Raw genomic sequence first — 25015 nt, 5'->3', positions numbered from 1 at the left:
CAGTGAGGTGTCACGATTTCAGACATCAGGATCCGGAGGTAATTCAACAGTCTCCTGGGCTGTTTTTCTCACCTCCTTATTCCCCTGTTCTAGTTCCTAGAGTACCAAACAGCCAGGGTGAGTGCTTTCCAGTCCATCTTCATGATGTCATCCCTTCCTTCAGATTTCCTCTTGCTCAGAGCAGATCCCTCTGGCCCCGTGCACAGTTCTCCCCCAGGCCCCCTCCCCATCTCAGTCCAGCTTCATAGACACATCTCGGCCCCTTTCCCGGGAGCACGCAAGCACCCTTTACCATGCTCCCACCCTTCTCAGGTTCCCTGAACCTGAACTTGCATATGCTCCCAAACTATCTACATGCTTTTATCTACTCAAGCCTCTAACTTATTATTCCACTTTACCTCCCATGGCTGCTTCTTCTATACTATTTGAATTTTGCTAATTTTCTCTAATTCTCACCTTGCTTATTGCACTCTTATCTAACCTCAGCAAGAAGAAATGAGCTATCGAAAGGCAGAGATTCTTTTTTTCTCCCTCCTCAGCCTCCACGTACATTGCTCCAGGAAGTGCTCTTGTTCCAGCGAATGTTTTAAAGACCCACGATGAATAAATGGAGGAAGGAAGGAGGGAGGGAAGCAAGCCAGCAATCGGAATATGACTCCTAAAAAGGAATCTTTCAGAAACAGTCACACAAGGGATTTGAAAGTTATCTTTTAGATTCCCTCCATGTGATAGCTGAAGAAACCCAAATCCAGAGACACTGCAGACGAGTGCAACTATAGTGGCTAAATCTCCAAAGACTTTGATGCTAATACTTTTGGGAATACTGAGTTATGTTAGGTAATCAAAAGGGAATGAAGTGAAAGAATGTCAAGATTAAACCTTGGCTTAACCTTGACTCCTCACTTTGTCTCATCTCCCATATTCCATCCATCAGGATATCCAGTGTCTCCACCGTCAAGGTAGCCCCCCATTCAGCTCCCCCGAAGCTCACCTCCTGGCTGTTCCCCACATGTACCGGGTAGGAGCCCATCTCAGCGCTGCTCTCTCTGCCTTTTCTCCGGACTGCACTGCTCCCCCTCCAGGATACCGCTTGGCTCACTCCCTTGCCTTTTTCAGGTCTTCGTTCAAACTGCACCGTTTCAGCGGGGCCCACCTGGACCACTTGATCTAAACTGCAATCTGGCCACCTCCTCCCTGAACGCCCAAGCCCTTTCCCCTACGCTACTTTTTATTTCCATGGCACTTACCATCTCTTAATATACCACATAATTTACTTTATAGTTTATTGACATATGTTTACATATGTTTATTACTTACTGTTTATTTCCTATCTCTCTCTCCCTACTAAGACAGAAGTTCCATGAAGGGCAAGGAACTTTATTCTCTCTACTGGTCTACCCCAAGCACCTAGTGGATGCCCCATAAATATCTTTTAAGTGAAAGATAATATGCTGAGTCTGGAGGTTGTGGTCTCAGCCTAGGGAAATATCTGGAATAATAAAATACTGAAACCAGTGCCTGGCACGCAGTGTTGCATAGAAACCCCACTCATCCCCACTGGCTGGATTTAATCTAGCTCTGATTTCCACTCACTTATTTGTGAACATTACTCAGTAATGTGATCTAATTCTCAGCCCCATATTTGCAAAGCTCATCTCTTGTAATACTTGTGTTTCAATTGTCCCAGATTTCCATTCTCATCAGATAAAAATTCGGTGAAGGATGAGGAAAATTCATCCCCATTTTACAGGCAGGAAAACAAAAAGACAAGAGGCGCTGTGATCCACCGACTTTTTTTGTAAATTTCCAAATTTCTTTTTGGAATCAGATAGACTAAGTTGGATCCCAGGTCTGCCACTTACTGGGCTGGGTGACCTTGGGTAAGTTTATTAACCTCTTGAGCTTCCCCACCTGTAAAATGGAGCTAACCATACATACTTCATTCATGTAGTAATTTGATCCTTACATTGAATAGTGAACCTAGGACGCCTACCACAGTGCTTGGTATACAGTAGGCACTGGTTAAATGCTGGTCACCTCCCCTTGACTCTGCCCTTCCAGTGGCTCCAATTCGATCACTCAGTGGACAGTTGGATGGATCTGGCCGAATGGCTCCTTGGACACAGTTGGCTCCCTTGTCATCCTGCCCCTTCACTTATTCATCCATTCATTTATACAACAAATATTTATGGAGTGCCTACTATGTGTCAGGCACTGTTTTCAATTCTGGAGATACAGCAGTGAGCCATACAGACAAAGCCTCTTGCCCTCGTAAACGTACATTTTAATAGATGATATTATATTAATTACATTATGTTACAACAAAATGAATAATGCCCGAGGAGCTGGATGGTAAGTACTATGGAAACAAATACAGCAGGTAAAGGAAACAGTGTGTGCTGGGGAAAGGCCACAGAAGGCGTCAACAGCGAAGGCCACACTTCAAGTCTTAAACCAAGACTTGAAAAAGGAGAGAGAGTGAGCGTGAGCCTTGTGGATATCCCGGAGAAAGTTCCAGGTAGGTGCAAAGGCAACCGGCTTCCCTCTCTCCTTCTCCGCCTCACATCACAAGATGTCCACGTTGGAAAGCAGTTCAAGGCCACTAGAGCAGGCGGACCCCTGGGACTGCAGTGAAGTGGAGAGATGATTCAATTCTCAATTTTCTTTTCCTCGTTCCTCCCCTCTGTCCTGCAGCTCTCCTGCCTTAGCACAAGGTATCACAGGTGGGCAACCTCTCCTTTTCCTTCTGGGAACTCCAGAACACTTCCCAGACATTAGCTCAGCAAGCATAATCCCTCCCCCAGGTGGAGAGACAGAACCCCCAGGCTGGAGGGACTGGCCCAGAGGTGGGGCGGGAGGAGCCACCCGGGGCAGGTGCTGGCATGCGGCTAAAAGTGGCCTCAGCGAGCCTGCTGCCACCTGCACACGGCATCTCAGCACCCCATCTGCAGGAGACACAGCAAAACTCACCTTCACAGGAGCCTGCTTTTCTTAAACAGTGGAAGAGATGTTCAGAAAGAAACGTTTGTAAGAGCAACAGTGAAAAATTTAACGAAAGACCAAAAAAAAAAAAAAAAAAAAAAATCTGAAACGTCCCTAACCTTCCCTTTCTGAATCAACAATGGCTTGAGCCCCTCAGGTGGGTGGGAAGACCCTGACATTTGTTCACCAATGTAACCACAATAGCTAAACCCGTACAACTCAAACTATCAGTGGTGAAAGACCTTGACCTCCGATCTGTCACAGATCAGTACTTGTGCAAAATACAATAAAAATCAATCCCTAGGAAAACAAATTTAAGAAGACATCAAGGCCCCAAGTGTTTGTTAGATTCACCTGACGTAAAATCGTACATACTGTCAGATTGCTATAAAAGTTTCCGAGCCCTTCCTCTCAATTTCTGCACTCATCTTGTCGCAGGGACCGGAAAGGGCAGCTTGCAGCCTGGCACTGGTCCTCAGGCCCCACTTTGAATAGCACTGAGCCCAGCAATACTCCCCGGTACTTGGATGTTACAGCAAAGCAGGCACCCACCTGTTATATATCAAAGGTCCCAGTGACACGTGAAGCAAAGGACAGCGCTGCTTTAGGAGACAGCGAGTCAGAGACCCAGTGATGTGACTGTCAAATGTTATTTACTCTGCAGCCTGGCCGAAAAGAAATCTACCCAAATAAAGTCAAGCATTTCTACAGTAGCTGCAAAGCAATGGTTAATTAGAATCACATCGCCTCCAAGGGGATTCACTGTAAATCTACCCCATATTTCAAACTGACCCCCTGGGGTAGGGTAGGGTGAGGGAGACCCCCCTTTTAAAGCAGGTGACTGTAATTTTCTTTCACATTTCACAGGCTGGCTTACTTGTCAACACACAATTCTTTTCTATTCAGTCCTTCCACCTCAACTCCCAAACAATAACTTTGAAAACTAGAAAATGACTATTCTGATACAGTGCCTAGTTCCTTGACATATACCTTAAAGAACAAAAAAAAAAAAAAAAGAAAGAAAGAAAGAAAAGAAAAGAAAGAAAAGTAGTACATTTCAAAGCACTCAAAATAGAGGAGAAAAGTTCACATAATTCTTTTGACCAAAAATAACACCCATGACTCACACACGTTCACTATAACCATCCATCAAGCTAACACACGGCGCCTGCTTATAATTTATCAGCTATGCAGACCGTTTTGTCTCTGTGTTATTGAGAAGGACTCTGTGACCATCAGTTTAGAATAGCAGCACTATGTAAAGGAAATGTCAGGGAAAAAGTGGCAGACCATCTAACACTCGAAAGGATTTCACAGGGAAGGAAAACAAAACCTAGAGATTACTTCCTCTAAATCTCTGGGGCAGGGTGGGTAGCATAAATAGCAAAACATGAAAAGGTTTCAAAAGAAGCCTCTTTTAAATATTCAGATATAGCCAGGGCTGACGTTAAAAGGTTGACATTTTCTCTCAGATAATAGTGGGATGTTGAATATCCTGGAGTATATTGTAGAATCTATATACTTAAGTCACTCTTTCTAGCTCGGAGTTTATCTATTAAAATTGTGATGGGGAAGGGAGAGAAGACAGATTTGATGAAAACATAGCTGGGAGGCCCAAGGCCAAAAGGACATTACAGCTGTCCATTCCAACACACGTTCCTTTGTCAAGGATCAAGTCAACCCCCAATTACAACGGATGTCTGCAGAAGTATGCCGCCAAGGCCAGCCCCTGGTGTGGGGACCATGAGGCTCGGGGAAATTCTCTCTGCACAGAGATGAAGACTACACGTCCTGACAGCTGCTGCAAAGGCAGAGATCTGGGAGTTGAGAGAACTGTGTGCATCTCGCCCCAACCTCTCTGCCTTTTTGTGGACATTCTCACTGAGGCAGATTAGTAACGGGGACAAGGGGATCTGTTCTTCTCCCTTTCTTCAGGTCCTGCTGCATCCTAAACTCTAGATCTTGCCTCTACCACTGTATTTGAATTCCTTTATGAATGAATGTCACAAAATACATCCAAGTTTATACTATAGATGCAATACATTTTTGAAACTTGTAAGAAGTGGTAGGAGATTTTTTTTAAAGGTACATCACATTTGGCAATGACAGTCTCTGTGAAGGAACTCTGTTTTCAATGATCAAGTAACCAAGACTGGTTTACAAGGAAGGGGGAGTTCAGGATACCAGTTGTAAGAAACAGCCCTAAATCTTTTAGATGGGGAGAAAAGGATCCACTATATACCATTTTCCTCCCTGATGTAAGAAATGCAAAGCTGGATATGATAAGATCAGAATATGCCACCCCAAAAGATGCTCCTTTGCCATGAGGGTTATTTTGATCGGAAGGCAATTGAGAATCAGAAGATACAGAGAATATTCTTCCCTCCCCTTTTCAGCCTAAAAATAAGGGCATACATTTCCCTTTGTGAGTTGTCCCATCCCCTCCGTACCAGGAAGAGAATAGCAACTTTAATCACCGGACACAGAGCGTTGGTACCATGATGAGTCTGCATAAACAAACCTAACTAAAATAAAACCCTATCTTCCATTAGTTTCCCATATACCTCCTAGTCACTTTCCCACAATTTATCACCCCTTGAGGCCCAAACCCCCTCTCTTTTATTAAAATGCTATATAAGGGCTTCCCAGGTGGTGCAGTGGTTAAGAATCCGCCTGCCAATGCGGGGGACACGGGTTCAAGCCCTGATCCGGGAAGATCCTACGTGCCGGGGAGCAACTAAGCCCGTGTGCTACAACTACTGAGCCTGTGCTCTAGAGCCCGAGAGCCACAACTACTAAAGCCCTCGAGCCTAGAGCCCGTGCTCCACAACAAGAGAAGCCACTGCAATAAGAAGCTCACACAACCCAACGAAGACCCAATGCAGCCAAAAGTAAATAAATAAATAAATTTAAAAAAAAATGCTATATAAGCCCCCGAGTCTAAACACTTCTTTGAGTTTCACTTCTTCTCTGTGAACTCCTGTGCATGTAAAATATTCATGAAATTGTTTGCTTTTTTCTGCTGTTAATCTGTCTTTTGTCAGTTAAATTTGCAGGCCTCCATGCACTGAACCTAAGAGGTTAGAGGGAAAGCTTTTCCTCTCCAACAGACAAAAATAAAATGAAAGAAAGTGATGAAAAGTTTAAGATTAACCTTCCAACCTTGCACTAACCAGACACTGGGAAGGGCAGTAAAACGGGCAGGCCATGTGTTTTCTCCTAAGTCCTTAAATAATTCAGCCCAGACACCAGGAGGGGAAAGGGGCAACATTCCGGTTACTATGCCTCCAGTCACCCTGAAACCTTTGTAATTTATTAGATATACACCACTTCAGTAACCTAGCCATGGAAAAGTCATTCTCCATCATAATGTAAAAATGATGTATACCAGAAAATCCTATAACTTCCTTCTCAACTTGCTGCCATATTAAAACTCAGTTCAGAAATGGGAGGGGAAAAAAATAAGAGAGAGACAGGTAAAACCTTGGCCTAGGCACTTCCTCAAGGAGAGTTTTTTGTTTGTTTGTTTTGTTAAAAAAAAAAAAAGAGTGTGAGAGAGAAAAAGAGACCAGATTTAGAAAATGCTCCTCAACTACATGGTATTGACCCCTGAATCCTTTAAACTCACACCTTCAATAGGGTAAAGTACTCGATTAAGCAAGAATATGTGAAAAAAAAATGTTTGATAAAACGTGGAGTGTACTTGAGCGGTGTGATTGATAGCAAATTTAATTGCAATTTCTACTCCGCTGCTTTGGTCTACGGCGACTTCTGTGTTAATAGTAATAGAGTGAAACTTGCTTTGCTGAGCAAGCGCCCCCTATTCATAGCAACTGCCCAAGCGATGACCTCTGCTACAGCGACAGCTTTCTTATTTACAAGAAACAACCACCCGAGAGCTCATTCCACACACAGTTTTTGGCTGTGCAAGGAGCCCTCCGCAGCCTACTCTCACCCCACTATCTCCAAGCACACACTTGCCAACGCAGGCATTTCCAGGCCCACAGGCAAATGCTCTTCAGTAGGTTTAGGAGGTTGCTATTTAAATAAATGTTTGCTTAATCTTGGCCATTATGTCTCCGCATCTGCCACTTAGTGGCTCCCTTAATAGTTCCCAAGTTCTTTAGACTCACTGAGCCTAAATTCCCCCATGTTTAAGTTGGGGGATGCTCTCACCTTCCTGACAAAAAATTACTGCAAGGATTCGAAGGGCTTCTGAGCAGGAGGTGTGAATGCTCAGAATGAAATTACTGTTATTATGATTTGGGAGGACTCCCGCAGGCTGAACCCTGGATTTCTTCCCAGCTTCCCTGGTGTAACAGTGAAGTTGTACTGTTCGAAGTGTTATAAAAAGAAACATCCCAAAGCACTTGAGATCTTTGAAGGAAGTTTTAGGTTCTGAGCATCAAACCGAGATGCATATACAAAGTTGCTCTGATTTGTGGTCACGGGGGACTAAACTAAGATTGACCAAGAAGACTTTTCTATTGAAGTAAAAGGCTCCCTCCCATCCCACAAAGGGCCACTCTGTGCTCTGATTTCTCCAGGGTTGTCATCCTGGTGCATGTCACCGTCTAAATAAGCCATCACTTTTTAAGGGAAGAAAGCAAAGGCTCCCTCCTGGACCAGGAGGAATACCTCCCGTGGTACCTCGGCTTGAAATCAAAACAGGGAAAGACGGAGATGTGTTTGATTGTTTATTCAAGGAGGAGTTTGCATGGGGAAAAAATGTGTTGCTGTGACCCCAAAGAATCCCAACTTATAAGAAGATTAACCCAGGATAATTTAAATTCCCCTTTCTCTCCTTTGGAGGAACTGCTTGTTTCGCAAAAGAAAAATATTTCAAGGGTTGTTTGAGATCTTTTGGTGATCTCTCACTGCAGTGCAGAGAGGTGTTCTGTGTACGGTTCTGCCTGGAGTATCAGGAAGAAATTTTCATTTCAATATCCCACGAGAAGCTATTAGTGAAATCACTGTTGTCACGATTTCTTCACAGCTTCTTTAACGGATGATTTGCCATTGGAAATTGAGTTGTTTTAAAAAGGATTCTAAATTCTAAAAGAGAGCCTCGACCGACAACCATATTTCCAGAACTACAACCATGAAAGTTCTGGCTGTCCTGTAAGGAGGAGACAAAAAAGCAGGAAGACATTACGGCCAGATATTCGCTGCCACAGGAAAGAACACTGGCCTAACGGGTAAAGACTCCTAGCTCAGCGTCTGCTTCTCAACCCCTCCTAAGCAGAGGGCTTCGGATAAAGCACTTCATCTTTGAACTTCCAAAATGGGTGGATTAAATGTTGACTATGCTTCTTCCCCATTCAAACAGACTAAGAGTTAAATATGGAACAAAACCCTGAACTAAAACACTGAACTACAAGTGAGCAGATTTGGATTTTTAGGCCTGCTCTATTAACCTGCTGTGTGACCTTGGACAAGTCACAGGAAAAATAAAAAATAGCCAACACACATTGAGCACTCCCTAAGTAGAAGGCAATGGGCATTATAAGCATTATCACACCGATTCTTTATAAAAGCTTTATGAATATATCTCATGCTTTTGTTCATTTTGGAGAGGAGGAAATTGAGTCTCAGAAAGGTAACACAGCTTGCCCCGGATCACCCAGCCAGCAAGTGGAAGTCTTATATTTGAATCCACAAAATTGGATGCCAGAACCCAAGCTTTTATCTACTGCCATCCATGACGCTGCCTTGAGACTTTACGAAAGACCTAACTTGCAGTGTGGCCGCAGAAGACAGCTGGGAGATGACACACATACACAGATATATACGTGCATACACACATGCATACATGGTCTCTGAAAAGCACAAAGCGCTGCCAAGACTGAGGATGGGGTATTGTTTCTACTTATATTTGAGAAGAACCCTCAGTACATTTATAGTCAGCTTGAGCTGCTACAACAAAACACCATAGACTGGGTGGCTTATAAACAACAGAAATTTATTTCTCACAGTTCTAGAGGCTGCAAATCTGAGATCAGGGTGTCGGCACAGTTAGGTTCTGGGAAGGGCCCTCTTTCAGGTTGCAGATTTCTTGTTTTGTCCTCACACAGCGGAGAGCAGAGCAGAGAAAGCAAGTTCCCTCGTGACTCTTATAAGGGCACTGAACCCCCTCGTGAGGACTCCACCCTCAGGACCTCATCTAATCCTAACTCCCTCCGAGAGGCCCCACCTCCTAATACCATCACATGAGGACCAGAGTTTCAACATATGAATTTGGGGGGATGTAAACATTCAGTCCATAACAGAGTGATGATAGTAATCTCTCCTGAGCTGAGAAATGAACAGGGGAGGAGTCCATAGGAATTCCTCCTTCAAGTCAAGAATAGGAAGCCACGGTTTCAAGGCTGATGGGCAACAAGACGTTCAATGCGGCATCTTTTCCTTTTCCAATATGTGGATCTTTTGACCCCCAGGTCCCATCTGTTACCCCAGCAGCTGGTTCTCGTTCCAGTGCCTTCCGCTTACACAAGGTACATTTGCTTTGCAGCTGGAGGGGTAAATACTTCACCTACTGTTTTGCCTTCGGGATAAACATGTGATATAAGACAGGAGACACCAGGTCAGGGTGCACGCTTCTACTCCTGTTCCTGCTGATGAAAGAGTTAAGAAGGTAGTTGTGCCTCTCCTTTCCAGTACCGGATACACGGATGCCAAAGCTGCCTGCTTCAGGCTAAATGGAAAGTTTCATTGTAACCAGTGCCTGCAAATTTAATGGTGCATTTTCTTCCCCACAATGAGCTAATGAAGAGGACATCTTAACACTCCCCCTCACTCATCCAAAAACCAACCCCACGCTTTCATAAATAAACTAACTATATGTAAATAAAATTTGAAAACATATACTTTAAACAGGTAAGATTATTTTTCCAAATACTGGAACTATTTTCCTCCACTGTTAATCAAGACATTTCTTCCATTACTAAGCCAGAATTCCCTCCCTGGCTTTGGGCTATATTTTTCTCTCCACTGCACTGCTTACCATTTAACATCCTATATATTTTAATCATTTTGTTTACTGTCTGCTCATAGCATCCCTACTAGAATTAAGGTGACTATTATTTATCATTCAAACCAAGACACTTTGGAGAGGACAAGGAGCACTAATACAAATTATGCCAGGACAAGAGGTGAAAATGGCAATGATCCTGAGTAAACAGAAGGCCTGGTCACCCTAACCACAAGGCGAGTTCTGAGCATGAGCTCTGAGTGGACTGCAGGACTTTGAACTCTGGCTCCACCGATTACTTACGTTATTTCCCTTGGGTAATTTACTTGACCATCATAGGCCTGAATTTCCTCATTTGTCTGATGGCAACAATAATAATAACCTCCAACTCCCATGGTTGTGTGGGAGTTAAATGGGATTGTCCACAGTGCAGTGCTGGGCACAGGGTCTGACAGACTGCAAGAGTGAGCACACAGAAACACTGGCTGCCATCGTTATTATTTGTCATTCCAAGACTCTCTCAAGAAGGCATGTACAGCAGATGGTTAACACACGGTCTACCCAGCACCCCGTCAACATGACAACAGTAGAAGCTGCCTTGTATCTACAGGATGCCTGGCCATGCCCAGCTGCCCTGGCCTGAGCCTGGCCTCGGGGCGCTCTCCCCTGGGATTCAGGGAGCAGCTTTTTCCTACAGGTCAAAGACGTGGGGTCTGTAGCCCTCATGAGGTCAGCAGCCACGTTTCCTATTCTACAGAGAAAGCAGGTCCAGAAAAAGGAATGGCAGCTGACACAGAGAATGCTGAGGGCAGAGGAGAGAGCTGGGGGCACCTGAGTCCAGGTGGTAGCTGGTCCTGAGGCCTGGCTGCATTTCTGACTCCCAAGGTTGCTGCTTACCCAACCCTTCTGAGGTCCTAGGAGCCAGGAACTTCTTCTTTGGCCCAAGCTATTTCAAGCTGCCAAGGGTAACCAAAAGAGTCCTGACAACAGCACACTAATATATAATTGATTAAAAAAGAAAGGGATGATAAGGAAGAGGAGAAGATGATAAATATTTATTGACGCTCACCCGATGCCAGGCACCGTGCTAAGGACTCTACTTGCGTACGTTATCTCATTTGTTGCTCACAGCCACACTATGTGGTGGGTACCATATTTATTCCCACTTCGTAGATGTGAAAGCTGAGTCTCAGACACCCAAAGGAATCTTCCCAAGGCCACACAATTAGTTTGGCGGGTGTCATTGCTGGCTCCCTAAAGCCCTTCTATCCCAGGTGATTAATCTAAGCCAATTGTACCCTCCCAGTGAATGTTAGTAGACCAGGAATGGGAGTACATCCTACATTGGCCCAGTGAAACTGGAGGGAAGGACTCATATTCCATGGCTGGGTTTTCTGCCTTTCCTGCTTCGAGGAAAGCTGATGTTAAGTTCAAGAGCAAACTGATGTTAAAATCGGCATAATGGTAGAGTGGTCAGGTAAAATATAGGATGCCCAGCTCAATGTGAATTTCAGATAAATAATCAATGTTTTAGCATAAGTATGTCGCGAATATTGCATGGTACGTACTCTTTTAATAACTTTTTTTTAAAATTAATTAAGTTATTTATTTATTTTTGGCTGTGTTAGGTCCTCGTCTCTGCGCAAGGGCTTTCTCTAGTTGTGGCAAGCGGGGGCCACTCTTCATCGCGGTGCGCGGGCCTCTCACTGTCGCGGCCTCTCTTGTTGCGGAGCACAGGCTCCAAACGCGCAGGCTCAGTAGTTCTGGCTCACGGGCCCAGCTGCTCTGCGGCATGTGGGATCTTCCCAGACCAGGGCTCGAACCCGTGTCCCCTGCATTGGCAGGCAGATTCTCAACCACTGCGCCACCAGGGAAGCCCCGGTACATACTCTTATACTAAAAAAGTATTCATTGTCTATCTGAAATTCAGATTCACCTGGGTATCCTGTATTTTTCTTTGCTAGGTGTGGTAGAGAGGAGAGAATGAGCACATGACGACAGTACAGCATCTGAGGCCTGCACTACCTCTCAACTTGTGGCTATGCAAGGGCATCGATTCCTTTATTGATTAAGCAGTTTAGAATTTCTGTCACTTGCACCCCAGTCCGTCCTATGCCATCCATCCCAGGCAGGAAGAATGCAGAGCAAGCTCACACCACCACACTAAATCCTAAAGGGACAGAAACTAAACGCCATATTAAAAGCTACAAAGCCAGCGCTTAGGACGTTGAACTTGTTTTGTTTGTTTGTTTGTTTTTTAGAGCTGTAAGAATGCAGCTTAACAGACTTACTGGAATTCATCAGATTCTCTTCAGTCAATGTAAATTTTTTATTATAAAGTCACGGAACGTGAATCCACTTACACTGTAAAACTCCTTCATGAATACTAACAAACTCTAAAATCACAGCAAAGATGATGGCTCATAGCCACCAAAAACACAGAAACAAAAACATTAGCAATTCCACATTAAGGATCCCAATTTTTAAACGTTTACGCTAACTTTCCGTGTCATTTTGTTTAGGAAAAAAAAAAAAAACATCAATTAGCTCCACAGAAAATTTTGACTTTAAATCAAACATGGAGCATTACAAAATAATCAAATAAAGTAGGAAAGGAGTGTGGGAGTGAGCAGAACTGAATGACTGAAAGCATAGCCATAGGACTGAGTTGTTATTTAAGGGTGAACGTCGTATGTGTGTGTGTGTGTGTGTGTGTGTATGCATATGTGCGCGTGCGCGTCTACTGTTTACTCAGCATCGAAAATCACAAGGTAATGAATCTAAGGAGTTTATATGCTGTGCCAGGTATATGATCAATGAACAAAAACAGGATGTTGTCTTAGCCTTTACAGCTATGAAGACAGCAAACAATTCCTGTGTCCTTATTTTCATCCACCAGTTTTGAAGTCCAGTTCTGGTGCAGAGCATTTCCCATAACATGGTACACACAGCATTAATATCACCATCATCCAGGCTCCCCTCAAGCCCGTAAAAGGCTGTAAGTCAGGGTATGTCAGTACAGAACAATTGTAAAGTTGAGGAAAGTGTTAAAAAGCAATATATCTATATATATGCATGCAACTGGATTAAAAAATTTGATGTACGATATTCCTGGACATAATGCTATAAAAGTATTAACTGTCCCTATATTGATCTATACATTTAACAAAACCCCAATCAAAATACCAATAGGTATGGGTTTGGGGGGGGGGTGGGAATCAGAGGACGACTTGATAAAATATTTGTCAGTTATATCTAAAAAAAGAAACAAGAAACATCTGAAAAGAAAGAGCAAAGGGAAGGAGAATAGCCCAAACAGGTATTAAAAGTATTATAAACAAAAACAGAATAATGTGGTACAAACAGGACAATACAGGAAGCTCAGTGGAACAGAACAGAAAGTCCAGAAAGACACACACACACACACACACACACACACACACACACACACGGATTTGTCCATTGCTAAAAGTGGGCATCTAAAATCCGTGGGGAAAATGGATACTCAATAAACGATGTTGGTTACCATTTAGGAGAAAAGAACATAAATGGCTTATGAGTTTTGTTAGTGAGATGGCTTTTAAAAGTCTGAAGCGGCAGAAGCTAAATAGCAGAACGGCATCCATCCACAGAACAGTAAGCTAAAGTCCTCTAGCAGTGTGCTCTCAGCTCGTGGTTTTCTAAAGGGATTCCCAACAAGAAAGGGAGCACAGTCAACTGGAGTGCCTTCTTCCATCCTGTTAGACTTCACTGCGTTTCCTTCACCCAATCCTTAGGCCCTCTCTGTAGGCAGCATTTCTCTACCACCCACTGTCCCCAGTAATACAAAGTGATTCTGGGAAGTTAGAAGATTTCTCTATACATTTTTTGGGATTCCCTAATCCCCCAGTTGTTGTAAGGCATCAATACGAACATTCTGAGAGTTGTCAAAGATCAGGAATAAGTCTTACCTGTTTCCTCTTTTCAGGGGGAAGTGAGGGATCGCCATCCTACAAAGAAACCAATGTTACATTTTATTTTTTAAAACTTAGATGTGTGTAGATTCAAGAAATTGAACCGAACTATGAACTAAGTTCAGACCCTCCCCTCTCCCGCCCCCTGCAACCAACAATGTGCTGAACCAAACTCAAATATACTTAAAAAATTTTAAACTATAAACTGAACCAGAGTTATTTTGGGAAAACCTCTAAGGAATCACTTCCAATTAGGACCAATCTATATATTTTCTAAACCTATGTGGGCCAAATAAATAAACTGGATTTATCAAAATTACTTTTGAGCAGAGCCTAAACAGAAATAATATCTCATTTGGTTTGAGTTGAGCTCCTCTTTTAAATAGATCCAAAGGAATAGTAATGGACATATACAATGCACACACATACTTGGGTTTTCTCTATGGGCAGAACAGTTTGGGGGGTGGGGATAGGATACGCTCAAAATAAAAGAAAACTAACTGAGAACTTCTAGTCCTATCAGACTTTTTGTCTTAAAAGGATTCAATTCCTCTCCCTCGTGTGCCATCTGGGAATACATAAATATGTCAGGTGAATGATTAAATGCTCAGGAAATAGTACTTCTCTATCTGATGCTGTCCACATATAAGTCAACATTATTTTAACCTCAGGAATCTTTCTACTGTACTTCTGTTCCAGGACAGTTCAATGACCCCAGCACAGACGCTTAAATGCAAGCAATAGTGTCAGCACTTAAAAAAGAGATGGCATCAGTGAGAAAAAAATAAGTGAGAATGCAAAATAGCACTATGCAGTTGGTATCCTCCATTTCAGTAAAATTTGCATCCTTAAAAATCTTGCCATATGAAAACTAGAGAAAATCTAATTGCCCAGGAAAGGGAAAGGTTTAAAAATGATGGAAATATTACTATGCACTGTTTTAAAAAAATGAGTTAAATCTGTATATATGGCCTAGAGAGATGTCCAAAATAAAGTGCTGAGAGGAAAGAGCGAGTTTTAGAACAACATTTATATAAAGCTGTCCAATAGAACTCTCCGCAATGAGGGACATGTCCTCCAGCTAACTGTCCAATATAACAGCCACCATGGAAATGTTCTATATCAACACAGTCCCATACGGTAGCCGCCAGCACCCCGTGGCGATTGAGGGCATGAGATGTGATAAGTGAGACAGTTTTCAATTTTATTTAATTCTAATTAATTCAAAACGAAATTTAAATAACCACACGCAGCTAGTGGCTTCTGTATTAGTGCAGATGTATAACACAAATCCTCTTTAAAAAAAAAACACCTCCATACAGTTTTAAGTAAATAGGCACACCCAGACACATTCAGATAGGTGTGTAAGTTCACGGGCACCAGAGCAAGCATCCGGAAGCGTGGACTTATCAACTAGCAAGTGGGACTGGATCGTGGAGGAAGTAGGGTGATGACTTTCACGTCTTAATTTTTCCACTGTGGAACTCTTTGTGACGTAATACGTACGATCAGCTCACGGTACTTCTTCTTTAGGGACTGGTGGCGCTCTCGAAGCTGATTGGCCATGAGTTTGTACTGGTCCCTTTCCTGCTGGCATGTGTCCAGCTCCTTGGAAAGGATCAGCAGGGCTTCCTTCTTACTCTCCAGCTTTCTTTTACACACCAGGTACTGCGGAACAAACACATGCAGGCGACGGCTCAGAACCGTCAACAGGCCTCCCTCCTCTCACCCGCGCTGGGGTTCACACACCCTGCAGAGTTGGTTTTGTTGCCTTTTTTGTTTTCAGAGATTGTATACCCAGAATCATTTGTCAGTCAATGACATGTGAGCCTAAAGGCTGCTACTGTACCTGACATAGTCCCCTCATGACAGAACCAAAACCTTGGACATTCATGAACTTTGGCCAACCGAGACAGGAAAAATAATTGATAAATAAGTTAAAAAGCAGAATCCTTTTTAACAATTACACAGATAGCTAAATAAATAGATAGTTGGACCCAAAATTTTATTTAAAAAAGGATTTAGGGGCTTCCCTGGCGGCGCAGTGGTTGGGAGTCTGCCTGCCGATGCAGGGGACACGGGTTCGAGCCCTGGTCTGGGGGGATCCCACATGCCGCGGAGCAACTGGGCCCATGAGCCACAATTACTGAGCCTGCGCGTCTGGAGCCTGTGCTCCGCAACAAGAGAGGCTGCGATGGTGAGAGGCCCGCGCACCGCGATGAAGAGTGGCCCCCGCTTGCCACAACTAGAGAAAGCCCTCGCACAGAAACGAAGACCCAACACAGCCATAAATAAATAAATAAAATTAAAAAAAAAAAAAAAAAAGGATTTAGCTATCCAGGTAAGATGATGTAAAGTTCTACTAAAATCTTACCAAATGATATAACACGGAAAGATTTAATAAAAATTGTATATATTACTAACAATTATCTCTTGGGAGCAAAATTATTTGCATTTTTTTTTATTCTTTATACTTTTCTGTGTTTTCTAAATGTTATAGACTACACCTATATGGCTTCTATAATAAAGAAAAGTACAAAAAATGTAATGAAAGATAATTTAATTGAACCATAAATTACTGCAATAGATTGTACCCACCCATGCAACCCAGCAGACATTTTCTCACTCGAGAATTTTTGTTCAATAAACTCGGTCAGAGGTGTGCACCTTCTCCTATGATTCCAATGCAGACACCCACCACCCAGAGACCAATTTTACGAGCTAAGTATTTTAGTCACACTCTGAATTATCCCCCCAAAGTCGGGTGTGTCTTGCTGGAACTCTTCCTCAGAGTTGCGGGATATCTTCGTCCCTCCATCTCCCCACTCCCCACACTGTGACCGACCCTCATCTGACAATCACCCACCACCTGGACCAGTGTGAGCCCGACTGGGCTTCTGTCCTTTTATTGGATCTATAGCACCGTCTGGTGTTATTCACATATGTGAAATGTGGAGCTAAATACCTTTTGAATTTGCCCCGTAAAAGACCAAATTCAGAGCATTCACGAAAACAATTTATAGTTTCATTATACACTCTGACATGAGCACTTTGTCATTACGGATGCTCACACAGAGCAGAGAGGACCAGCACTCCCATACCGTTTGAGTCAATGCTCTTTTATGGACAAAAAGCATTACTCATATATAGTGCTTGCTTGGAACTGACTTTGTTAAGTTCACTTTCAAATAAATGAAAGGGGAAAAAGAGAGTTTTGTGCATTAGCACATTTTTTTTCCTTAAAAAAGAAAAAGTAATTGCTTAGCTTCAAAAACAAAGGGGAAAGAAAAGCCATTCTGAGACGGATTTGAGTTCCAAGAGAGGACACTTCCACCTTGGATGAATCTTATTCCTGGCAGTAATGAGGTTGGAATCCTGCCTTAAAACATCCTGGATTTTAAGACTTTGACTTCGTCTTCGTGGAGGCAAACGGTTCCGTTGCCACAGTGATTTCTCAAGAGTAAAATCCCCAACGAGTAAATATCAGAGGAGAGTAGCCCAAAAACCTGAACTGCAATGTCCTAAGGGAGGTATTGAGATTTCACAGGAAAAAATACCATTTACACACAGTTTAACAGAGCTGCCCTTGTGCCTTCAGTTCTTTGCCTGTGATCAGCAGCCTCGGCTGGCAGTGCTATTAGCATTGGTGGCACAAAAACAGTCACCTTTGTCCCTTCAATGTATCAGATCCAAATCTAAGGCCTCAAAAATATTCCGTGTCTTCCAACTTTGGGGAAGAAAATCGCAATAGTATGGAGACGTTGTACAGTACAGCAGGCAAGATTAGAGTCACATCCAGTCTACTGAAGGGGACCAGGTAAGGGTCACCACTTATAGGCAAAGTAGAACTCAAGTTCCCTGACCTTGAACTGCAATCTCTTACGGTCCAACAGAGAAGCCGTTTCTCTCCCAAGGCATGGTCCAAACAGGGCCTTGGAAGCAGTTTAAAGGGCAGCAATAGGCCTCCATTCCCTCTGGGTCTAAGACACCTGGTAGATGAACAGGCATAGAGTCCTGTGCTAAGACCCAGTGACCTGGGATTTGAGGAGCAGCTTCACTGCTCTTCGGGTCTCCTTAGGGCACGGAAAACAGGACAATTATCAGCTCCATCAAAGGGTAAGAAACTGATTCCGTATAGAAGATGAAGCCACACCAAGAAAAGGGCGGTCTTTAGAAAGCCACTGCTGGACTGCTCTCTCTTTTGCTTAGTATGGTCTAGAACAGTGAATTTCAAAAATGTTATTCTACGTCATTTATTTTTATCAGCACAACAAACCTTAGGCTGAAGCCTCATTTATAAACAGCTCAAAGTGGCGGGGCTCTGGCTGAAGATGGGACACCTCCCCTGTAGTCCTGCCACCCTCGTGTGGCAGCATCAACAAGGAGCCCTGCTCTACATCACCCTGGGATGCTTGTGAACATGCAGATTCCTGGGTCCCAGCTCAGACTACTCACCCTCAGCTCACCCCCATACTGCCTGAATCATGAATCTCTGGTGGCTGGCTCAGAAATCTGCAGTTAGCACATGGCACAGGTGATTCTTACTCCATCTATACTTTGAAAACCCAAGCACTGGAGGCCTCCAGATTCATGGTGTCTCAAAAGTTAGAAACAATTAAAATAGTCTGGAGGGACTGATAGGCCAGCGGCAGCTCAGAAGCTCAGGGCAAGGCTCCGTCTCAGAGCCATTCCAGGGTTGTCGGAGCCCCCTTTTATAGCACAGAGGCGTTCCGAACAAGTACAAGCACAGACTACATTTTACCATCTGGCCAAAGAGCCTAAACATGCAGAGTCTCATTAAAATATGAATAGAAACTCTGGGATGTGTATGTGGGGGTGGGCAGTGGGAGTGGTACCAGAGAATGGGATGGAATTTCTTGTTATTATTCTAAAACAGTGACAGTTTAGTCCCTGTGGTGGCAACTGCTAAATTGTCCCATTTTCTATCCCTCCAACTGGAAACAAACAAGCAAAAAACTGGAAAGAGAGAAAAAGGTGTTGAAGATCCTTCTCCGTTGGCAGCTCTGGACAACCAGCAAATGCATGGACCCAGCCTCAGCCTTAGAAGGGACCAGAAATAGAACAGAAAGCGAGACAAGCCAAGTCACTGTGCTTGGGACGTTTCCGCTTCTAAAGGAGGATAAGTAAGTGTAGACGATGGAGGGGGTGGACAGCAGAAAATCACCAGGCAGAGTCGGGAGGCCTCCGTCCAGATGTAAGTCTAGCAATGGGCTAATCATGAACCGTTGGGATCCTGGGAAAGCCACAGAACGCAAGGAACAAAACAAAGTCACGCTGCCTGGGCCTCAGTTTCCACACTTGGACAATGAGTGGGGTTCCCAGAGTGCCCTCCAACTTGAGAAACCCATGATTTTAACATCCCATCCAATATCACTGGGGTGCTGGGGAGAACACTGCGGGGAGGGGCTCCAGGCCAGGAGGTATGACTCACTTCAAGCACCTAGAAGTGGCTTCCTCTGCCTGGTCTAGGGCAGAGCCAGCTCAATGATTTCCAAAGATCACCTGCAGCAGTGGCAGTTCCCGAATCTCCAGACAAGCTGCGGCTTCAGGACATCCACCTGGTTGGAAAGGGTGCTGGGGCCGAAGCTGTGTTTGCAATAACAATTTACAATAGAGCGAGAAAAGGCTAAACGTCTGAGTGGTCAACATCAGTGCCTCTCTCCAGTATTTCTAGTTCTCCTTTCCTTGCAGGCGCTCGGAAGGACTATTCTTCCCCATTGCTCTGGAGTAAGGCAGAGCCATGTATCTTGCTGTATCCAATAGAGAGGGACTGCAAGGAACGTGAGTTACTTCCAGGGTAGAAGCTCCCAAGAGCCAAGGGATGAACCACCAGCCGAACCTGGATCATGGAACCAGCACAGCAGACAACTGCCCTGAAGAGTCATCTGGGTCCACAGAGAAATTTGTGTGATCCAGAAATAAACTTTTGTACTGTTAAGGTACAAAGATTTCGGGGGTGTTTGTTATCAGAGCATAACTTAGCCCAAGCTGACTAATACAGTCCATAGCAAAGTGTAAGGGTAGGGAGGCTGATAGAGATCATATCTGCTCCTGCTCTGTGCTTCTACTGAGTTACCACAATGATGAAGAGGATTAACATTATCACTATTATTATTACTATTAATAACAAAAATGAAAGTTGTATGGCAAATGCTTTCCATGTATAATCTCCTTTAATCCTCACAAAACCATAATGGGGTTACTGTGCTATTAGCATGTACCTTTTCTAAATGAGAAAGTGAGACTGAAAGAGTTTATGTAATATGCCAAGGGTTTGGCAGAGCTAGAATTCAAACCCAGGTTTTTGTACAGCCAAGCCTGTGGAACCCCGATTCCTGACAAACCAAGCACTCAGTGAAAAAACAATCAGAATATTCATGGAATTGGTTACTACATCTAGTTGGTATTTTCAGCATAGGGAAGCTAAGAAAAGGGAATTTTAAATTTGGCTACTTTTTATACCTAGAATCTCTTGACCCACCCCCTTCTAAAACTAGATGCAAGGCCTGAAGGAAGAAGGAAAAAATAAACAAAGAATCCACGAGCATCTCTCCCCTCTGCTCCTCCTGAGGGAGCCAAGTAGAGGCAACAAGGTTTCCATCCACTTAAATGACATGGGATAAAACTAGAGGCTGTTTTCTCAAAAGCGGCTTGGTCCTAACAATTTTCTATACGCTGTAGCTGCTCTCAATCATTCATTCAACAAATATTTTCTGGGTGCCTTCTATGTGTTAGGCACTGAGCCAAGCATTTGGTCTCCTAAAGGGATAAATGGTCCTGGGGATTTTGAAAAGGAAAAACATGATACTTGGATAACAAAATATAATTTCCACAATTCCTTATGGGTTTTTCTGAAACCCCCAAAGTTTTGAAAACTGAAAATGTGTTTGCATCCCATTAGTGACCTCAGCCCATGTGAGGGTTTTTATTGTCTTTATGCCACTGATTGTGAATATTCATACATTTGCTGAAGACAAATCAATGTGTTTGATTTCCAGCTGCTGCCCAGAACTCTACTGGGGTTGATACACAATATACAGTACACTTATTACATTTCCTTTCAGACGCCAAAACTCCTGCCTCTAAAACATATCTGGGGCCCAAGGATTTCAGATATGGAACCTGCCTATTATTTGAAAGTCACTCTTGCAAATCTCTGTATAGTATCAAAGACATATTGGTGACTAAAATCAAATCTTTCTCAAACAGCAATTGTCCAAAACCTAAGAATTTATTAGATTTTGATTTCCTCATGTAGGCCAGGAAAAACTAAAAGTGTGTTACATGCAGTAAATGTTCAAGCTGCCACAGTGCTTACGTGCCTATTCCCATCACCTCACAATGTCTTTATTCTTGAGAATTAGCATGAATGCTCGAGTGGAAAAAAAAGCTCCCAGATAACCCAAGTGACTTGCCCAATTGCAAAGAATAAGGTTCCCAGCTGCCAGCATCTTCCATAATAGTGTCTTCCAAATTGTGGGTCACGATACATTAGTCTGGGTAGTGAAATCAATTCAATTGCAACCCTCATTTTCTTTAAAAAAAAAAAAAAGAACACAAAATAGCGTGAATCCCATGCAGTATAGGTAAGCGTTGCTTCATGAAACTTTTCTTTTTGCATATGTGTATACGAATAAACATACATATATGCATGTTTTCACACATTTATGGTGGACTGCCATTTTAAAAGTTTGGAAATGACTCTTCTATAATAAGCCACTTTGCACATTTATTCATTCATTCGACAAATAGTTAGTAAAAGGCACCAAGAGAGGCAAGAGTGGGGCTGGGGGTTAGGTATTGGGCAGGAAAGAAAAGCTACACAGAGGAGATGGTCCTTGAAATGAGTTTTGAGAGATGAGCAGGTATAAAAGGCACCTGAATAAAAGCCATTATGTAACAGAAATAATTAACCAGTTCTTTGGGATTGAAGCACAATTCTGATTAATTAATACCTGCTCTGCCCACCTCACTGAGATTACCGTGAGCTTGAAATTCAACGTACTATGCTAAAATTTGGCTTTGGAAATGTTCTCAAAATTAAAGGCATTATTTTTACAGCAGTTAAAACTTACAAAACATTTTCCCGAAGACTCTCTTGTTCGATAGCCAACACTATATGACAAGTGTGACAAAAACTGCTTTTCCCATTTTACAGACAAGATAGCTGAGATTGTCTTTCCCAGAGTCACAAAGCTAACAACTGTCAGCTCAAACTAGGGCTCTTAACTACAAATTCCAGGCTGTTTTTAGTATTCTATACTGGTACCAATTAAATCATTAGCAATTCCACAAATTACCTCTCTTGGGTCAAACTATATTTTTAACAAGACACTCTAGGAGATAATTGTGTAACTGAAAGCAATGCATTTTAATTCATAGTATTTTGAGACCCTGTTTGGAAGACAGGCAGCCCTCCTGGGGCCTTTTCAATCATATTCCATGGGGAGTGGCTGAGGAGATACAGGCTACCTGCAGCCCTGCTCAGCGGTCAGCCAACTCCATGTCCCAAGTGCTCTGGCTAGCCGAGTGTCGGCTGATGGGCAGTTCACCACACTGGGGTCTTCATCAGCTGAATCACGGGCATGAGACACTTTATTTTTCAAAGAGCACTTGAACTCATAATTGTCTAAGTTGTGACTCAGGCCCTAGCCCTCTTGGCTAACTTGAATTCTACCCGTGCCCAGCCCTGCAACAAGGTGATCTCATACAGTCCAATGACTTTCACTCTCATCTCTGTGCTGATTTCACCCAAACTGATATCACAGCTCAGACCTCTCATCTGTACTTCTTGCTCTGCTATCCAATGTGTAACTCTATCTGAACATCCCAGAGGCATCTTAAACTGAACCCTTGATATTCCCTCGGACCTGCCCCGCCCCGAAACTTCCCTCTTGGTAAATAAATGGTACAAACCATATTTGGTTTTCCATGAAAACCTTGGAATCATCCTTGCCTTTTCTCTTTCTTTGCCAGCCCTCATTTAATTCATCAGCAAATCCTATGGGCACTACCTTCATAAGACATATTGAATTCGAATACTTCTCACCCACTTCTACCACTGTCACCCTCCTTCAAGCCACCATTATCTCTTGATTGGACTGTGGCCTTAGCCTCCTATTTCTACCTCCTGCTTCTACCCACCTACAGTCTATTTTCCAAGTAGTGACGAGAAAGATGCTTTTCAAATGATGGCAACATGTGGTAGCTCAAAATCCTCCATGGCCTCCCATCACCTTTAAACCAAAATCCAAAGTCCTTCCACTCCCCCTTGCTCACTGCTCTCCACCCTCACTAGCCTCCTTGTTACCTTTGACCACGTCAAGCCAATTCCAACCTCAGGACCTTTGCACTGCCCTCTGCTTAGATTGTGTGGCTTCCTCCCTGGATTCATTCAAATCTCTGTTGTAATGTCTCCTTCTCAGGAAGCTCTGCCACCACGCAGACTCTCAATCCCCTTCTATTGTGCTACCTTCCTTCATAGCACTTATTACTTGACCTTGAGTTACATAACTAATTATTGATTTACTTTCAACATCTCCCGCTCCATGGCAGCAAGAATTGTGCTGTTTCATCCCAGATCCCCAGTGCTGAGAACAGCGCATAGTGCATAGCTGGTGAATGAGAAAATTCAATCTTAGTACATCTTCAACATACCTGTGACACACGTGGTATGGTACCCATTCTACAGATTCTCAAACACACAGCTAGTGAAGACCTCAGGAATGATCTAAGTCAGGCCCCTCATTCTACAGATGAGGAAACTGGGACTCAGAATAGTGAACTGACTTATCCAAGGCTGGCCAGTAGGCCCCAGAGTTAAAACCTAAACTGAGGATTCTTCTCATTCCAAGTTCAGCACAACTTTCACATTACCAAGTTGAAGTACACATTCCTGGCTGAGGAGACATAAATGTCTATAAACTTACAATGGTACCTGGTACTTTTTTATAGTCATAATAATTATTACAATAAAATAGATAATAATAGATGATAGTAAGTAGCCAAATCATCATTCATGAATACTTACTAACTACAGTATGTTAAATTCTACAAAGAGGTGAAAACAAAGCTCCCAGAACACAGAGAAAAGCAGTTTAGAGTAATGGTTGGGAGCATGGCAGAAAGAGCTGGAATGCCTGAGTTCAAATCTTGGCTTTGCCACTCACTTGCTATCAATTACTTAGCCTCTCCATGCCTCAGTTTCCCCATTTATTAAATGGGTATAATTGCAGTATCTTCACAGGGCAGATGTGAGAATTAAAATAATTTGCATATGTAAAACATTTAAAATAGTAAGTGCTGTATCCGCATTCATTGTTATTACTACTATTTTTATCACGAGGCAACTGATCATAGCTTGGCAAAGAAGGTACTCAAAGAGTTGGAGCAAGATGTGAACATTTGAAATGGATTCCGAAGAATAGGTGGAAGGATGTGTTTTGTTTGGGGATAGACGGAGTTGTGACAGGTAGTGGTGATGAGAAAACAATACTCCTGGCAGGGAAAGAGCCACAGCAAAGCACAAAGGTGAGAAGTAGGAAGACATATTGTCAGAACAGCAAGCAACGAGCAACGCGCTGGGCTGGCTTCGGTGGAGCGGTGGGAGTAAAAGCTGTGTGAGATAAAGCTAGAAGGAGAGATAGATGTTGGCCGGGTCAGAAAGGGCCTGGAAGTGTTGCTGAGGAGTACAAATTTTATTCTGTCAGCAAGCAGGAGCCCCGAGGGTTTCTGAATAGGGGAGTGACATTAAGAATCCTTTTAGGAAGACAGTTTCGTCCTGACACCATGTGGTGTAAATTATCTTGGACTATACAGCTTGGGTAGAATTGGTTGCCAAGCTCACAGGGGGAGGGAAAGGATTTGAGGTTCAGGGTCCCCTGTGTAGACACAACTCTGGATCCTGCGCTTTGCTCCAAACTCCCAGGCCTACAAAGAACACACTGGCTTTGCTGTTTCTTAATGTGGGGTCTGCTATCGCCTTGTCTAATGCAATACTGATGGGCAGGCTGCTACCCAGGCAACCAGATGCACTCATGGGTTTGGCCTCAGCCTCAGCCTCAGCAGCTGGTATCAGAATCACATCAGT

At 43.3% G+C, this 25015-nt stretch overlaps 1 protein-coding gene across 1 annotated transcript in view; it reads right to left on the bottom strand.

The window, feature by feature from the left end:
- The window catches only part of CCDC149 (coiled-coil domain containing 149), a 95387-nt gene that overhangs the window by 46129 nt on the left and 24243 nt on the right, over positions 1-25015 (bottom strand). Inside the window, 2 exon segments of the mRNA XM_057547345.1 lie at positions 13903-13941; positions 15412-15573. Of these exon segments, the coding sequence (XP_057403328.1) occupies positions 13903-13941; positions 15412-15573 (201 nt within the window).

This window comes from Balaenoptera acutorostrata, chromosome 5 (assembly GCF_949987535.1).
Source record: "Balaenoptera acutorostrata chromosome 5, mBalAcu1.1, whole genome shotgun sequence".
NCBI lineage: Eukaryota > Metazoa > Chordata > Mammalia > Artiodactyla > Balaenopteridae > Balaenoptera > Balaenoptera acutorostrata.
Note: the sequence above shows the minus strand (reverse complement) of the source record. Positions and strands in the feature narration are given on the sequence as shown.